The 17,656-nt window shown below is 49.3% G+C and overlaps 1 protein-coding gene across 2 annotated transcripts in view; it reads right to left on the bottom strand.

Annotated features, from left to right (window-relative positions):
- Positions 1 to 17,656, bottom strand: part of Pygb (glycogen phosphorylase B) — a 39,555-nt gene that overhangs the window by 9,455 nt on the left and 12,444 nt on the right. For both annotated transcript variants that reach the window (XM_021192310.2, XM_029537112.1), the window contains exons 3-14: positions 14,338 to 14,416; positions 11,839 to 11,942; positions 9,755 to 9,886; positions 7,813 to 7,924; positions 7,311 to 7,393; positions 6,209 to 6,352; positions 5,641 to 5,733; positions 4,438 to 4,584; positions 3,480 to 3,643; positions 2,451 to 2,565; positions 1,448 to 1,549; positions 518 to 665 (exon numbers count right to left, since the gene is read on the bottom strand). In XM_021192310.2, the coding sequence (XP_021047969.1) occupies positions 518 to 665; positions 1,448 to 1,549; positions 2,451 to 2,565; positions 3,480 to 3,643; positions 4,438 to 4,584; positions 5,641 to 5,733; positions 6,209 to 6,352; positions 7,311 to 7,393; positions 7,813 to 7,924; positions 9,755 to 9,886; positions 11,839 to 11,942; positions 14,338 to 14,416 (1,423 nt within the window). The remainder of the gene's footprint in view (positions 1 to 517; positions 666 to 1,447; positions 1,550 to 2,450; positions 2,566 to 3,479; positions 3,644 to 4,437; positions 4,585 to 5,640; positions 5,734 to 6,208; positions 6,353 to 7,310; positions 7,394 to 7,812; positions 7,925 to 9,754; positions 9,887 to 11,838; positions 11,943 to 14,337; positions 14,417 to 17,656) is intronic.

The following is a 17,656-nucleotide window of genomic DNA, read 5'->3' as shown; positions in this document are numbered from 1 at the left end:
AAAAACCAAAAAAAAAAAAAAAAAAAAAAAAGAAAGAAAACCAGAGAGCAGGGCTGGAAAGGAAGCCCAGCGGGTAAGAGTACTAGCTATTCTTCCAGAAGACCTAAGCTTGGATCTCAGAACCCACATGGCTGCTCTAATAAATACGACAAATCATTATAGCAATAATAAGCTTTAAAAAAAGAAAACTAAAAAGAGCATAAGACCTTGTCTGAGAACTCAACAGATCCCCACCCTACACTGAAGCCCAACCTACTGTTCCTGGACTCTGCAGAAAACCCGAAGGTCCCATGTTCCAGGGGTTGTAGGTTCATCAACCTTAGGCTCCAACAATGAGAACTCAGAAAATCTGGCTGACTCAAAAGAACCTATCATATTATACACACACACACACACACACACACACACACACACACACACGTGAAAGGCAGGGGTTGAGGATAGAATCCCGGGCCACCTGTGGCTCGTGAGGGAAGGCAGACGTCGTGCAATCGTGCAATGGGGCCCTGGAACTCACGGTTGTACAGGGTGATAATGTGCAGGCAGTTGAGCAGTTGTCGCTTATATTCGTGGATCCTCTTCACGTGCACATCAAACATGGAAGCAGGGTTGATCTTCACCTTGTACTCCTTCTCTAGCTGGGCAGAGAACTTCAGCTTGTTTTCCTGAGAAATGGAAGATGGTGGCTATACCAACACACTGCAAGCTCTCCCAGGCCCATGAGCGTTCCCACTTTCCACATGATCCAAGTCTCTCTCCCCAGGATCAGCATGGACAGCACTGGGGGCTTAGAGAGCAGAGCTGGGAACACAGCCAGCATTAGGATAGGAGAGAGTGCTGAGTAGGGAAACGTGGATTGCAATGAAAATGGGTGTTCTGGCCGTTCAAATAAGTGAAAAGCTAGGGCCAAGTGCAGACTTGGAGCTATGCAGAGCAAGGGGGACAGAATCAAAGGGAGCCACAAGTGTATCTGCCAGCACAAGAAGCAGGCAGGGCCAGAGGGAGTGAGACAAAGTGGCTGAGAAGTAGCGGGAGAGACTAAAGCAGAATTCTGGGTTTGGGAGACTTTGCACTGCCCTGAGTACTCAAGACATGGCTTCCTGCTGACCCAAATGCTGAGGCCAACATCCCTGCCACATGCCTCCCATGGAGGGATAGTCCTAGGTCCTGTTGTATTGGAGGAGCCAGTGACCTGGCCAGGGTCTAATGGAGGTCAAATACCTCAACTCTCCCAGATGAAGAGAATGCCCCAGCCCCTAGAGGCTTCCCCACTGCTGACAGGGGAACAGAATGAGCCGAAGATTCACTTGGCAGGGCTGCATTTACCCACTTGATGCATGACCCCAAAGATAAATGGGTCCTTGTCTAGAAGGCTGAGAGAGGTCCTGGCCCCTGTCTCCCGGGTGCCAAGACCAAGGGAAGCCGACTGCGGGCCATCGAAGCCTACCTGCTTAACCTTGGCTACGTCTCTGATGAAGGCCTCATCATCAACCAGTGACAGCAGCTTCTTCAGTTGGCTCAGATCAGTCAGGAAACCTTCCCCGATTCTCTGGGTTAAGAGGATACATGTCTTCTGTTCACCATGCCTCAGCTATCACAAAGCTTGTCCATCTGTCACCCTTCACTTTTCTTGGGATCTTCCTGCCCTCCTGGGCCCTCCTACCCCCTCCTCTCAGACCCACAGTCACATAGCCATTAGGACACAACAAAGTCACAAGCCTTGTCAGCATCTCCTGTTTGAGACACCCTATCGTGGGTGATGCCTTGGACCTCCCAACCTCCACCACCATGAGCAATCTCATTACCATAGCAACAACCATTTCCAAAGCATCCTACTAAAGGCATTCCTGCTATCTACTTCCCGAAAGGGGTCCCTCTTGCCTCTTCCCATGAGATGCCTGGTGCTGTATAGACACTGCCCTGGCTCCCAGACCCTTTGAGGGCATGGACACTGCACCAGATCTGTCCCCAAAGAAGCTAATTCAGGCTTCCCTGACTTTTCCAGAGCCTCCAGTTCCAGGTGGACTGCATTCCTCAGCCTCAAGCTACTGTGCCCTTCAAGGGAGGCCTTAAGCATATTGTCGAGGCCAACCCTGCAATCCTGACTCCAGCACATGGTCTGGCATATGAATGCATGTGATCAGGGATACAGCCTCATCAAGCCCTCTCAAGCTGGTGGCTGCTACTCAGCCACACCCTAGGCCTTTCTGAAGTGCAGGCTAGCTTTCAAGCTGGCACACAGGCCAGAGCTGGGCCATAACCGTGTGCTAAGAGGTCTCTACGGCTCATGTCCCAGGGCCACTGCTGGATATGGATGAAATATTCCCACTAGGTCAACGGCCACTCAGAGGAAAGCTTGGGGAGCCTCCTGGGGTTTAACTATGCCCACTGCTTCTTTCCAGACTCTGGCCGGGCATCTCACAGATCACATAGCAAGGCTGGGAACTCACCTCTACAATGATTTCTGCCAGCCCCGGGTTACACAGCAGCAGCCACCGTCGGGGCGTGATGCCGTTAGTCTTGTTCTGGAACTTCTCTGGCTCCAGTTCGTAAAAGTCCTTAAAGCTATGAACACAGAAAGCAGGGAGCTGTCACAAATGCTGTTTTAAGCCAGGTATCCAGAAAGCTCCGTCTCTTTACTGAGAGGCCCTGGAGCTCAGCTGCTGGGCTTCCTGAAGCACAAAGAGCGGGTACTCACACTGGAAACGGGAGGAGTGTCATGAATGCAGAATGCGGCTGCCATGTGTGGCCGTGGGCTTGTGTGACTACAGTGTTCTGGGAGTTAGGACTTGACTGTTTCTAGACAGATCTAGAAGGCACAGACAAGGTCCTGAGAGTGGAGACTGAACAGGCTACGGAGCTTACACCCTTGGGCTGACTTTCTACACCTGTATCCTAGGAAGACACGAGCCTCAGAAACACGTGCCTCAGAAGTGTGTGGAGAGGAATATGCAAGGTGCTGAGCCGAGCCCCAGAACACAGGAGGGCTTATGCACTGACGGATGTGGCTAAGGAATTCTCACCCAGGGTGCTGCTTTGACTAGCAATTGTGGTGGGTACTCAGCACTCCAGGGAGGGAGAGGAGAAAGAAATTCCTTAATGCTATTATACTCCTCACTGCAGGGCCCAGGACAGAAGGACACTCAGCCCGTGTGGGGCATCCATAGTACCCAACCCACAGCAGATGCACCTTAACTTGACACTTGATCAAAAAGGCAGGAGCACAAGAGGAATGACTCTGGCAGTCAAAAGAGGTGTCTCTCCAATGTCACCCAGTCACCTGTGGACATACTGGTGTGTGATATGGTGGGGGCTTTGGGCATCTTCATCATGCCTACAAGTGACTAAGTGGAACAGGGGCTATATGTCAAACCTTGTTCATGGTATGTGTGGTGGCCAAATCAGAGTTAGGCTGGGAATCAGAGAGGAGCCTCACCCACCCACCTCACCCCCAACTTAGTACAGAGCCCCCCACTCACACAGACTGCTTCACAATGTCAGAGTGAATCCTTGCCACCCCATTCACAGCATGGGACCCAATCACACACAGGTGTGCCATGTTGATTCTCTTGCAGTCCCCTTCCTCAATCACGGACATCCTCCTCAGTCGGTCCACATCGCCAGGAAACAGGGCAGCCACGTGCTGAAGCCAAGAACACAGGGCTGACCATCCCACAGCAACTGGTGTTCCCTACTGCCTGGAGACAGCCACCACGCCCAAAGGAGGGCCCACCGCTGCCAAGCTGTGACACCAGCCCACTCACCCCAGAGCCTTCACCCAAATCCTAGCTCCGACGTATTCATGGGGGCCCTGAATCAAATATTTCACCCATATAAGGTCCTGGGACCTATAGGACTGTTCTGTGTGAAAAACGTCAGGACACCAGTGGAGTAGATAGTGGAGTGCCATCTGGATTATGAAAAGAAAGCTAGGCCACGCATGACCACTGTTTACAGGAACAGCATGAAGCTATACTTTCATCAGGAAAAAAGCTGTTCTTTCCTCCAAAAGGTTGAAGAAGTCACAAAAAAGCTGGGGTATGGCTCAGTGAGACAATGACCCAGATTCATCCCCAACACTACCCATGTGCAAAGGCATGGCAAACGCCCAAACCAGAGCTTTCTCTGATCGTGTGCCACTATTCTCTCTGTGGGGAAAAGGGGACAGACAGGTTCTGTTTCTGAGTGGCCTGGAGCTATCAAGACACCACCAGAAAAGATATTCAGATTCACAGCCTGCTAAAACTGGACCTTTATCTGCATGCATGCTTCCCATGCACCAAGCAGGGGTCTCACAGGGCAACCCAGAGCTCTGCCAGGTCTTCAGACAGTACAATACATTCACAGTACAAGAGCTCTTCTGTGGGGCAGGATGAGGCCAGTGTGGTGGAGCTGTCGTGTGTTACTGCCCAAGCCCTACCCACGACCTCTGCTCACATCCAAGTGCCTCTGGTTGATGGCATAGATTATTTCCAGGTGCCGAGGAAGCAGCCTCTCAAACATAGACACTGGCCAGCGCTCCAGGGCCTCGGGCAGCACCGTGTGGTTGGTGTAGGCACAGGTCTTCTTGGTGATCTCCCAGGCCTACACATTGAGAACAGCAGATGTCACACAGACACACTGGAGCCGTGAGGGAAGGTGCTCACCCATCCCTGCCCTTGGCTCTCCAGGTGTGTCATCAGCTCAGGCTAATCACCATGCTGTAAACATATGCAAATGACCCTATCTCCTGGCCCCATGCTCTGACAGTGACCTTTTAATTTCGCCTTTGTAATTGCTCTGCTGCTGGCGAACACAATGCAGCAGTTTTCCGCTAGTTTCCATTAAACTACCAGGCACCCACAGTGCAGAGGACAATGGCTTGCCACCGTAAGGCATAGGTAAGGCATAGCCTCAACGGGAGTGTATACCAACCACCAGGCCAGAAAGGGGCTCTGGTTCCTGAAAAGGAAGAAGAAAACTGGCTTATGGGTTTCTGGTGATCTAGTTAAAGCCAACCAAGAAGATGCTGCTGTACCAAAGATGAGGACCAAGGGAAACAGAGCCTCAAGACAGTCTTCAAATACAAACACTGCAGACTTCCAGACTTTTTCATCTCAATGTAGCCCAGGCTGGGTTTGAACTTGTTATTTTCCTGCTTCTATCTTCTGAGTGCTTGGCACCACCACAGCTAACTAATAGGCTCCTGAAAGCTTAGCACTTCTAGGTTGTTTTCTTTTGTTGATGTTTTCAAACAGAGTAGCACTATGTAGCCCTGGCTGGCCATAAACTCACTATTAGATGAGGCTAGCCTCAAATTCACAGAGATCCACATGCTCCTGCCTCACAAGTTCTGGGAGTAAAGGCATGTGCCACCATGCCTAGCCAAACTTCGAGCTTGCCTCTTCTGTCCCATCATCCTTGCCCTCACTGAGCCTGTAAACACTAGAGCATCCTTTTCTGAAAGCCAGACTCTCTCCAGGGCGGCCTCAACACTCTCAAAGTCAATTTCCCCAATCTCCTGAGGCTGGGAAAAAGATGCTACTTCCTGGGTCTAGCTCAGCCCACCATCACCAAGTGTGGCACAGCTTGAGGTCTAACGAGGATGCCATCACCCGACCCTGGTCCCAGGAGGGCACTGTCTTCCCTTTCCACACTCACCTTATCCCAGTCTACCTTCTCCACGTCCACCAGGATCCGCATGAGCTCAGGGATGGAGAGCGCGGGGTGGGTGTCATTCAACTGGATGGCTACCTAGAGTCCATGAGGGGTGCTGTTTAGTTCTCTCACTCCTGACACCTGAAGTGGTGACCCAGGGTGTGAAGGAGCCAGCCTAGCAGTGCACTCAGGAGCCTAAGGGGTCAGGAGGCGGATGCCGGACCTGCAGCCAGCTGTCCCCTCAAGTAGCTGCAACCTGTGGGCAGATGTGTCCCAAGAGCAGCTCTGCTCTGAGAAGGTGCAGAAGGGACTTCAGGATGCGGTTCCCTCACAGGCCACTTTCCCCTCAGCTCAGATGGGACAGCTTTGTTTAGCATTGCCACGGTGAGCCTGCCACATGCATCAGGAGCCTTTCACAGTGACCTCCCTGCCTCCACTTTTGTCACACAAGCACTGACTGGTTCTAGAAGTGACCCTGAGACTCAGGACATGATGCCAATTTCCTCCTACCCCTCCCAAACACAAGGAAGAAAGCCCACCCCATGACAGTGAGCTCACTCCCTTCACAGACCTTGTCTGGGAACGTCTCGAAACAGGTTCTCACTGGGTCCCGGCAGCCAAACCGGGAAGACTTGAACCTTCGAATGATGTCCTGGAGGGTGGCAGCCACCACAAAGTACTCCTGCTTCAGTCGCAGCTCCTTCCCCTCGAAGAACTGCAAGGCAGCATTGTTGCGGCACCCACCTCCAACACAAGACTCCAAGACTCTGATGGGCCCTACAGTTGCTTGCCCCTACATCCCTGAGGGTCATTCTTTTTTTTTAAAAAGATTTATTTATTTTATGTGTAATAGTACACTGTAGCTGCCTTCAGACACACCAGAAGAGGGCACTGGGTCCCATTACAGTTGGTTGTGAGCCACCATATAGTTGCTGGGAACTGAACTCAGGACCTCTGGGAGAAGTCAGTGCTCTTAACCGCTGAGCCATCTCTCCAGCCCCCTGGGGTCATTCTTAACCCTCCAGAGGGCCAGTTCAGGTGCCCTACTCAAGGTGGTAGGCTGGAGTCCTGCATGGTCAAAACCAGTCCACCTGACAGTGTTGCCTGCATGTACGCCTTCAGCACAGGGTCACCTGGTTACAAGGTGTCTGGTCTATCCGTGAAGGTGACAAGTCCAGAGAGGAGAAGCAGCATAGTTACTCAGAACCGGTACCCAAGACAGACACCAGCAGGCACCCCACGCCTGAAGTTTGGGGGAGTATCTAGTCTCAAGAGATAGGAACATTTGGTTTGGGTCTCCAATACTAATCCCTCTCTACTATATGCACATAAAACTTTGAGAAAGAAAAATGTCACTTTAAAGAGCGCACCACCAATCAAGATAGGCAACTTCTGATTTTCTGGGGGTGGGGGGAGTGTTATATTTTGGTGTTGGGGCCTGAGCTCAGGGCTTTGGACACACTAAACTCCTCTGACAGTAACGGTCCAACAGACACTGGTCCCAGGTGGGAGCAGAGGATTCAGCCGTCACCCGCCTAGCATGTGACAAACATGCGGTTAACAGTTTCCTAGCCATATCTAGGCACTGCAGCCAGACGGGTACCACCACCCCACATACACATAGGTCTCCAGCTTCCATGTCTACCCTTTGAAGAGTCCCAAGAGCCACTCACATTGTCATTGGGATACAGGACCCTGGAGATGTTCTCAGCCAAGTTCCTGTCCAGGACAGCTTCGATGTAGTCCCCAACATTGACTAAGGAAAGAGCCCTGTCAGTGCAGCCTCCTCCGGGCCCAGCGGTCTTGTGACGTGAGGCAACTTCAGCTGCTCAGCAGCTTCCTGGAGAAGCCTGAGGTGCCCTTGGGCCTCTGTCATCCTCATCCCCAGCAGTGGACCCGCCCATCTCCCCTCTCACAGTACCTCACTTCCACTGTAACCCTGGCTCTTCTCTTGGGGACACGTGGTCTAAATGACTATGACCCTGCACACCTGGATCCTAGCATCCTGTCCACCCTAACTCTTGTTTGCACAGCGGCTGTAAGGGCCACGCACTTCACAACACCACTCCCTCCCTCCCAGCTGAGAGAAGAAAAATAGGGGCAGGAGTGGTGAGGGCCCCGCGTTTGGACAAACCATCTAAACAGGCAGGCACAGGAGCCATGGTGGGGACTTACAGTCCTTCAGCTTGAAGTCATTGGGTGCTTTGGCAGACCAGAGCCTCATGGTGTTGACCGTGTTGTTCTTATACCCAGGCACTGGGGTGTCGTAGGGCATGGCCAGTACCACCTGGTCAGAAGTAAAAGCACACGTGAGCACACGTGGGACTGAGCCAGCAAAGACCCCTTAGTCCCCACAGCCCAGCCTCCCTGTCTCCATGTTCCCACCTTCCGCCTTTACCTGCCACCTCTTTACTGTCAGGGAGCTGGCGAGGTCACCTGAGAGGGATGGCAGCTACACTCCGACATCGTCCCCAACCACACATATGTCTCCCAGATTCCTGTACTTCAGTGCTGGCAATCTTCCCATGCTGGCCTCTCACGGTGCCACGGCACGGGCACCTCACCTCTCCCCCATATACCCATGTTCTCCCGTCACTCTGCGTGGGCTAGTCCAGGCTCTGGCTAACTCCTCTTCACACCCACTTCCACTTCCCGACATCTTTGGCAATGCTCCTCTTATTGATTGCCTTGACTATACCCTCCAGGTATCTAAATCTGCCCAGACAGGAACACAGCCACTCCTTGCTAAGCCAGCCAAGCAACTTTGTAAGTCAGTTAGCTCTAACGAGCTTAAAAGGACAGTGTATGCAGCTCACCAGGATGAACCCTGGCATCACCTTTGTCTTCGTATTTGCTGCCAAGGCTCACTCCTGTCCTATACATGCTCACCTTATGGAGGACGGGTTCAACCACCCAACCTCCCTATCTATGGACTTCAGAGCTAAGGCTCTCACTGTGTATGCTGACACAATTATCATAAGCACGCACATCCAGGACACGGGATTGCTTCTCTGCTTTTTCAAGTTAAAACCCACTTTTTAAAAATGTGTGTGGCCTGCGTAGTATGGCTCTAGACTATGCTAGCTCCAGGCGTGCTACTTAAAACTATATTTTAAAACATCAACTTCCCCAGCCACCAGGCCCCCATGCGTGCCCATCCTTCTGTATCATGGATGACTAAGGCTCACTATTCTTACCTTGTCCTCTGTCTTCCCCTTCTCCAGAGACCAAGGTGTGTGCTCCCAGCCCTGGCGTGATTTGTCCTCTCACGCTACATCTTTCCTGACCAGCACCACAAAGGGGGCCAGCTGGGAGGGAGGGACACTAGCCAAAGCCACTGGCATACCCACCTGGAGCTTAGCTGGCTCAGACACTACAGAGCCGTGGGTCTCTAGTGGTACCAGGGGACAGCAGTAGTCAGTACTCCATAACTAACCTGGGAGCTGTTCTTGTCCTCCTGGGGCCTTCCTCCCACTCGGGACATGACTCACTAGCACTGTGTCATCCCGTACCACGAGAGCATGCTGGCTGTGAGCAGCAGCCCAACACACAGCACTGGCTAAACTGTAAGACTGCTGTGTGAGGTGCATCTATTCTATTCCAAGGAGCACTCACCAGAGTGTAAGTACTGACCTATGCGGGAGATAAACCCTTCCTTGGGTTTTACCTTAAGTCCCCCATGGATACAGTATGCCACCCTCCCAAGCTGAAGTCAAGGTGACAAGAAGGCCCTCAGGGCAGCTATGATGGTTTGTATTTATTTGGCCCAGGGAGTGGCACTACTGGGAGGTGTGTCACTGTTGGAGTAGGTGTGTCACTGTGGGAGTGGGCTTTAAGACCCTACTCCTAGCTGCCTGGAAGTCAGTCTTCCACTAGCAGCCTTCAGATGAAGATGTAGAACTCTCAGCTCCTCCTGTACCATGCCTGCCTGGATGCTGCCATGTTCCTGCCTTGATGATGATGGACTGAGCCTCTAGACCTGTAAGCCAGCTCCAATTAAATATTGTCCTTTAAAGGTTTACCTTGGCCATGGTGTCTGTTCTCAGCAGTCAAACCCTAACTAAGACAGCAGCCCTCCTGCTCAACAGCAGTGTGCCCCTGGGCCAGAGCACCATACCTGTGTGTCCAGCCAGAGGACCCCGTCAGGGGTGTGCTCCACCCTCCCGTAGAAGTGCACCGGCAGCATGTACTCCGGCCGTGCCTTCTCCCATGGGTTTCCGTAGCGTAGCCAGTCATCAGCTTCTTCAACCTGGAGGGATGGTCAGGAAGGAAATTCTCAGTATGGACGAGACAATACCAGCAAGATAACCCTGCCCTTGACCTGGGCATGCAAAATGCAGAGATTATACAGTGCCTGGCTCCAAAAACTCAGTCAACGTCAGGCCACATGCACTACTAAAGTCACAAAGTCCTACACAATTCAGAAAAAGACACCTAAATAAAAGGACACTAAAAACCACCCAAATGAAGGACTGGTAGCCTTGCACTATGGGTAAATCTTAAAGAAACACACACACACACACACACACACACACACACACACACACACACACACACAGACACGCATAGAAAATGGGAAAAATGGAGCCCACGGTCCCACAGTGCAGAGTTAGGCATGGTGGAACATTCCTGCAATGATTGAACTTGGAGGTAGAGACAGGAAAATAAGAAATTCAAAGTGAGCCTCAGATTCTGGCAAGTTAGAGGCCAGCTTGAGCTAATGAGGCCTTGTCTTAAAAAAAAAAAAAAAAAAAAAAGCAAGCTCTAAAGTCCCCGTGGACTGTCCTGGGAGGTATCCCATGGGAAGGCAGAGAACATATCTCTCTAGAGGATGCTGCTGTCTAGACAAGTCATACTCACCTCAGCCATTTCCCCAGACCTTGATCAGTGACTATGCAATACCCACTTCCATCAGCAATCTAAAAGTCTGAGGGAAACAGGTGGGTTTCCTCAGAACTAAACCAACAGCCCCAATATGTTACTCTGAGGGGTTTGTTTGTTTATTTTACTTTATTCTGCTTTGAGACAGTCTCACACAGCTCAGGCTGACCTCAGACTCAATCTATAGCTGAGGGGGACCTTGAACTCATGATCTTTCTGTCTCCCCCCTCACGTTTTGGAATTACAAGAGTAAGCCACCATTCCCACCTGATCAAGTGCTAGGGATAGGCCTTGTGCATGGCAGGCAAGAGCTCGACCAATGAGCTGCAACCTCCCTGGCGGGATTTGTTTTTTTAAATGGTTCTTGCATAGAAATAAGGAATCTCTAAAGAAGTATATCTAGGGTGTTCAGGAAAGTGACACAGATCCAGTTGCTATCCATCTATCTCTTTAGTCCCAACACGACACCTCCGTACATGGTGATCAATCCTGCCTTTTGACACTATGGCAGCAGTCCCTGGTCTATCACTGACATTTTTCAGCACCACGGCTGGTGTGCCCTACGGAGTAATCCCAAAGTTGGTTACAGAAGCAGCACCTTCCCAAATGCAGGCAGCAGCAGGCCCACCCTCAGGCCAGTATCCTCAGACTTCCACCAGAGAGCTCCGGAGGCCGCAGCCCTGCACAGCCACACCTGCACTTGTTGCTATCCAACTGCTACCTCAGCGGTGCTGAAGGCAGAGGGTGGGCACCAAAGGTATAGCAATGGCTTTGGTTCTAGTCTAGTCAAGGCTATTGTTATAGAACAGGGTCTTCCTATGTACGTCAGGTTGGCTTCAAACTCAAAAAGTAAACCAGACTATTCTCAAAACCTGTGGCAATCCTCCTGCCTCTGACCTCTGGGGAGGGTCTGAATTACAGGCATGAGTCACTATACTCACCTTGGCTTTTCCAGTTATCCAATTGTCCCTGAGGATGAACCCCAACAGCAATATCCTTAGCCCATGTACAGTCCACTCCTGGACACCAGCACATGGCTTGTGGTGTCCTGCCCACCACTGTTGGTGGCCCTCTCTGGGGTCTCCTGAAGCTCAAATGAACCTGTGTGTCTCCCCACATGACTTCCCTGTCACCACGTAGAAGCTATTTGCCAAGGACTCACACAGGACCAGCCTCTCCAGAGCTCCCTGCTGCCCTGTGCTGAGAACTAGCCAGTTCTCTCCGTGGAGCGCAGATGAACTCAGATGAACTCCAGGAGTTCACTCCCTTCTGTGTATGAACAAAGACTGGAAAATGACGCACACACCTAAAGTCACCCACCTGCCAGCCATTGACAATCTTTTGGTTGAAAATCCCAAATTCATAGCGGATTCCATAGCCGTACGCAGCTAGCCCCAGGGTGGCCATCGAATCGAGGAAGCAGGCTGAAAAAAAATCCAATGACAAATCACAACCCATTAACAGACTTGACTGCTAGACAGCAAGGATCCACTGGGATTTGGCCAGGGAGTTGACAGGGAGCATGGGATAACTATAGCAACCTCAAGTTTCACAAAAGGACACACTGGAGTCCCCCTTACCCAAGAGCGGGGTAAGAGTGAGGACTCCCAGAGATCATGGTCAAGTCCTCTCTCTGCCAACTTGCTCTGAAATGTGTACTCTCCATCTACAGCGCTGACAGCAGGGTCGCATCTGAGCCTCTATCCATGGGAATAAGCCATAGAAACCAGGCCACTGCTGAGCACTTCATGGCACTGAATACTAAACATCCACGCTCCACAGCCCCACTAGGGTCCGCAACAGTAGATTAGCCCGGAGCAGCATGTCAGCAATGGGGCTCTTGTTTTGTTCCCATCGAAACCTCTTGAGAGAGGCTGGAGGGGTGGTTTGGGGGTTCAGTGGTTGAGAGCACTGGCTGTTGTTGCAGAGGACCCAGGTTGACTTCCCATCACCCACAAGATGGCTTACAACTGTCCTTAATTCCACTTCCAGGGAAGCTGATGCCCTCCGTCTTCTGACCTCTGCAGGCACCAGACATGCATGCAGTACACATGTATGCATGTGATGCTAATAGAACACTCATACACATCAAATTATTTTTCTTGAAAAATCAGTTTTGGACTGGAGAGATGACTCAGTGGTTTAAGAGAATTGTTTGCTCTTCCAGAGGTCCTGAGTTCAATTCCCAGTAACCACATGGTGACTCACAACCATCTGTAATGGGATCTGATACCCTCTTCTGGTGTGTCTGAAGACAGCTACAGTATACTTAAATAAATAAATAAATAAATAAGTCTTAGAAAAATCAGTTTAAAAAAAAAAAACTTCCTGAGAAAGAAAAAAAATTACAAGTGTTTTGAATAAAAATGCAGAAAGAAGCTGTGTTAAAATTTCTGACTTGGGCCCAGAATAATGGTTACACGCCTTTAATCCCAGTATCCAGGAGGCACAGAAAGGTGGATCTTGGTGGATTTGAGGCCAGCCTAGTCTACATAGTGAGTTCCTGGCTAGCCAGCCCTACACAGTGAGATCTTTTCTCAAAGTGGACAACCCAAAAAAAGGAAGGAGAAAGAAGCCGGGGGGATGGAATGGAGGGTGCCACGGGGAACACTAGCAGGTAAAATACATGTCCGAGTTACCAAATGCAAACACCAGCAAGGGAGAGGAATGAGGAAGGCCTGGACACCCGTGCTGGACTCGTTCTTCTGGGAAAGATACTGACAAGTTAAGCCATCCTGGACCCACACCCAGCCAGAGAGGAGGCTGGCATGGAGGAGGGCATCTGGGTTCAGGCCATGCAGGGCAGGTGACAAGGAAAGGTGCCTGACATCAAGGGACATGGAAACACCTCGGCAGGCATCAAGGCAGAGGCGGGCCACCCCCAGATCAGAGGTGGGCTCGCCAGGCTGCTGCAAAGCTTATTAAAGACCACGTGGAAAGGAACACAGGCTCCGAGTCAACAGAGTAAGCACAAAGCAAGATAGTGACGGCCACACGTCATGGAGGGTTGGGCAAAGAGTAGCTGAAGAGTGGTGCCCAAGACACCATGCCTGGCCCGACCTGAAGCGGGGTGAGGTAGGCAGGACAAGTCATTTCTTTTTTCTTTGATTTTTCAAGTCAGGGTTTCTCAAGTGTGCCCAGCCCTGGCTGTCCTGGACTTGCTTTTTAGACCAGGCTGGCCACAAACTCAGAGATCCACCTGCCTCTCCCCCAGTGCTGGGACTTCACCACTAGGCCTGGCTGCCAAGTCATTTCTTTATGTAGATTCAAGTAAAGTTTTATCTGAAAGAAACATGATGCCATAGAAATCTCGAAGAATTTAGTTAACACGTGAAAACACACACACACACACACACACACACACACACACACACACACACACGTACATTTTAAAGCATGTCTCAGTTTATAAAATAGCAACTTCCAGAAAGGATACTGAATACTCTCTCCCCTCACCCCACCACGAAGCTAGACTGCTATTGCAGCTTCTGTGTTTTCTTTTTTCTTCTTTTTTTTTTTTTTAGCTAGCTTGTACAGCCCCTAAAAGTCTGTAAAATATTCAAAGAAGTAAATGTCACTTGGGCATGTTCTCAAATGTGGTAGCCATACAAAGCAACATGGCCCAATGCTTGGTCCTATTCTAACAAAAGCCATCAGCTCACTGGCTGGGAGCCATAGCCTCACTGGGCATGGGCAATACTCCCAAAGCACTGGCTTCTGAATCCTAAAAGTGTTAGAGGCTGGGTGGGGGAGCTATGGGAACCTTCCTGGCACCACTGACCCAATGCTGACAAACATGGCTGGAAGAGAACAGCTTACCTGCCAGCCGCCCCAGGCCGCCATTCCCAAGGCCAGCATCCTCTTCTATCTCCTCTAGTTCTTCCAAGTCCAATCCCAGCTGCAAACCAAAGCAGAGGTGACATCTCAGCATTATCTACTACAGCCCCTCCAACAGGCTGAAAGCATTCAAATCTTGAGTTTGATTTCTTTCAGACTGAAAATTCAACGGCACAACTTAATATTCATCAGTGCACAGGAGTGAAAGTTTTCAGGTATTTCAAAACCTACTAATGGTAACCATTCAAAATCATATATATATATATATATATATATATATATATATATATATATATATATATATATATATATATATCGTGTGGTGCGGTGACCCTTTCTGTAATCCCAGCACTCTGGAGGCTACAGCAGGAGGGTTCCCAGTTCAAGGCCAGCTGGGGCTACATATATAGTAAGATCCTTAAAGAACAAAGAACTCAATGGTTATAAATACTTCATAACACCAGGCTACCAACCAACTTACTGTGAGTGAGGGAGCAGATTTGACAAGCTGCTAATTATGATTTTGATGAAATCCAATGTACCTATGTATACACCCATATTCTTTCCTTTTTTTGAAGATTTGTGTGTGTGTGCGCGCGCGCACGCATGCACACATATATGCTGTGTATGAACAGATGCTCACAGAGGCCAGAAGAGGGTGCCTGATCTCCTGGAGTTGGGGTTACAGATGGTTATGAGCCATTTCACATACCTAGAACTGAACTTGGATCCTCTACAAGAGCAGCAAGCACTCCTAACCACTGAGCTGTCATCCCACACCCAAATCCATTCCAAAGCAAAAAAGCAAAGCAAAACATAGGCATAGGCAATAAGAAAATCAAACAAAAGAACTGCATAAAATTTCTAAACTTTCTGAATCAAAGGACACTATCAACAAAGTAAAAAGACAACTTACAGAATGGGAAAAAAAAATGTGTAAGCCACACATCTGATAGGAGATTAGTATCCAGAATAAACAGAGAAATCTAGAAACTGAGTCTCAAGAAACAAGCAACCTGACTCAAAAGTGGGCAATTATACTTAAATTGACTGTGCTCCAAAGATAAACAAATTCCCACTAAGCACGATAAATACACTCATCACCACTGACTTTCAAGAAAAGGCAAATCATAGCCACCAGGGAGCTGGAAATGGCACTCAGAGGGACAACACTTGGTTGGCACACACGGAGGTTCAAGTTCAAGGCCCAGCATCACAAAGGAGAAGCAGATGCTATAGCCGTCACACTTACTGACTGCAGGCTCTGCAGGAACTAGTTGTACCCTGTGGTCATGGCACCATTATCCGTGATGTCAGAAGGCAGGAGCAGCCATGTTCATGGACAGATGAATAAGTGAAACATGGCACACACATATGATAAAGTGTACTCAGCCTTGGCCAGCAACGTGGGGAGATCCAGGTCCCGAGGAGAGGCAGAAACGCTGAGATGACCGGAGCAGCAGCGGCGCCTCAGTTTCTCTGGTCTCACTGATTCAGGTGCTGAACCGAGGATTTTGTATCTATCATTCAATGCTTACAACCCAATGTCTTTGCTTTTGCCAGGGAATTAAGTTTACTCTGTGTTCAGTTGGAACTACTCTGGGGGAGGATGTGTTCCTACAGGATACAGTCAATTACCTACATAAAAATATGTATAAAGTTGTTCCTTTATTGAAAAAAATGAGAGCAATGAAGGACCAGCACACACTGCCACACGGGTGACCCTTCAGGACACTGTGCTAAGGATAGCCTGTAGTTACACTCATGAGATAGCCAGAATAGCCAAACGCAGAAACACGAAGGACAATGGTGGCTTCCAGGGGCTTTGGTAATGGCTGCAAATGGTGTGAATGTCCTAAATGTTGTTCACTGTACATGAAGAATGGCTAAGATAGGAAACTTAATGTAATACAAACTTTCCAGCCATTATTTTAAATTCAAGAAGAGATTTGCCCTCAACGTGTGGGTCTAATTCTGGGCTCTTGACTCTATTTGGTGGCTGATATATGCGACTTTCTGTCAGCAGGACCAGGCTTGGTTGACTGTAGCTTTACAGTAAGTTCTGGAATTGGGAAGTGTTGGAAGTCCACCCAGATATGCAGATTATCTTCTCTGACTCTGAAGAAACTGACTGGGATCTTGAAAAGGACTGGACTACATCTACAGATGTGAGAGCTCTCCATCTTAACAGTACTAGGTCCTACAAGCTGTTAACAACAAATGTCGTCATTTTAAAACCTTCCTGAGTTTCTTTCAACTTGCTTCCAGAGTATAAGCTCTGCACTGGGGTGGGGCAGGGGTGGGTAGGGTGTATTTTCTGTTACATCTACACCTGCTTTATTCTTTCTGGTGCTACTATAAGCAGAACTACCATCTTGGTTTCACTTTGGATGTTAATCAGCAGATATATTAAGAAGATATTGATAGTTTCTGCAGATCAATCCTATATCCGGAAAACCCAAGGAACTCCCTGGCCAGTTCTAGTATTTCTTTATGGATTTCTTATGATTTTCTAGTTCATGTCATCTGTGTGTTGAATGAAGGCTTTACCTCTTTCTAATCTGGAGGCCTTTCATTTCCAGTTCTTGCCTAACTACCTGGCCAGACCCTACTACTGTAGGACACTAAGACCCATCGTGAGAAGACTCCTTGTGCTGTTAACACAAGCAAGTTAAATCCAAGATGGGACACACAGGGAGGGGAAGACAACATAAACTCTATAAATCTGTTTCCAACAAATAAACCATAAAACAGAGGGAAAAACAAAAACAAAAAAGAGACACATATAAGCTAAGAGAAACTTAGGAGATGTTTCAATCAACTTCAAGCATTCTGTTTTAGAAGTTCTAAGGTAATCTGGCGCTGGAGAAACAGTTCTTCCAGAGGACACAGGCTCAGTTTCCTACATCCACGGGGTGGCTCTAGTTCCATGGGATATGATGCCCTCTTCTGGTCTCGATGGGTACTGCATGCAAATGGTGTCCAAAAAAAAAAAAAAAAAAAAAAAACCCAAATGAAAAAAAAAAAAAAAACCGAAAATCTAAAATTAAAAATTCATTTGGGCAGTGATGGTGCACACCTTTAATTCTGGCACTTGGGAGGCAGAGGCAGAGGCAGGTGGATATCTGAGTTTGAAGCCAGCCTGGCCTACAGACTGAGTTCCAGGACGGCTAGGGCTGCACAAAAAAACCCTGTCTCAAAAAAGGAGGAGGAGGGGAAGGGGGAGAAGGAGGAAGAGGAGGAGGAAGAGGAGGGGGAGGAGGAAGAAGAAAAAGAAAAGAAAGAAGAGGAGAAGGAGAAA

This window comes from Mus pahari, chromosome 3 (genome assembly GCF_900095145.1).
Source record: "Mus pahari chromosome 3, PAHARI_EIJ_v1.1, whole genome shotgun sequence".
NCBI classification, from domain to species: Eukaryota; Metazoa; Chordata; class Mammalia; order Rodentia; family Muridae; genus Mus; species Mus pahari.
The sequence above is the reverse complement of the archived record's forward strand: the minus strand, read 5'-3'. Positions and strand labels throughout refer to the sequence as shown.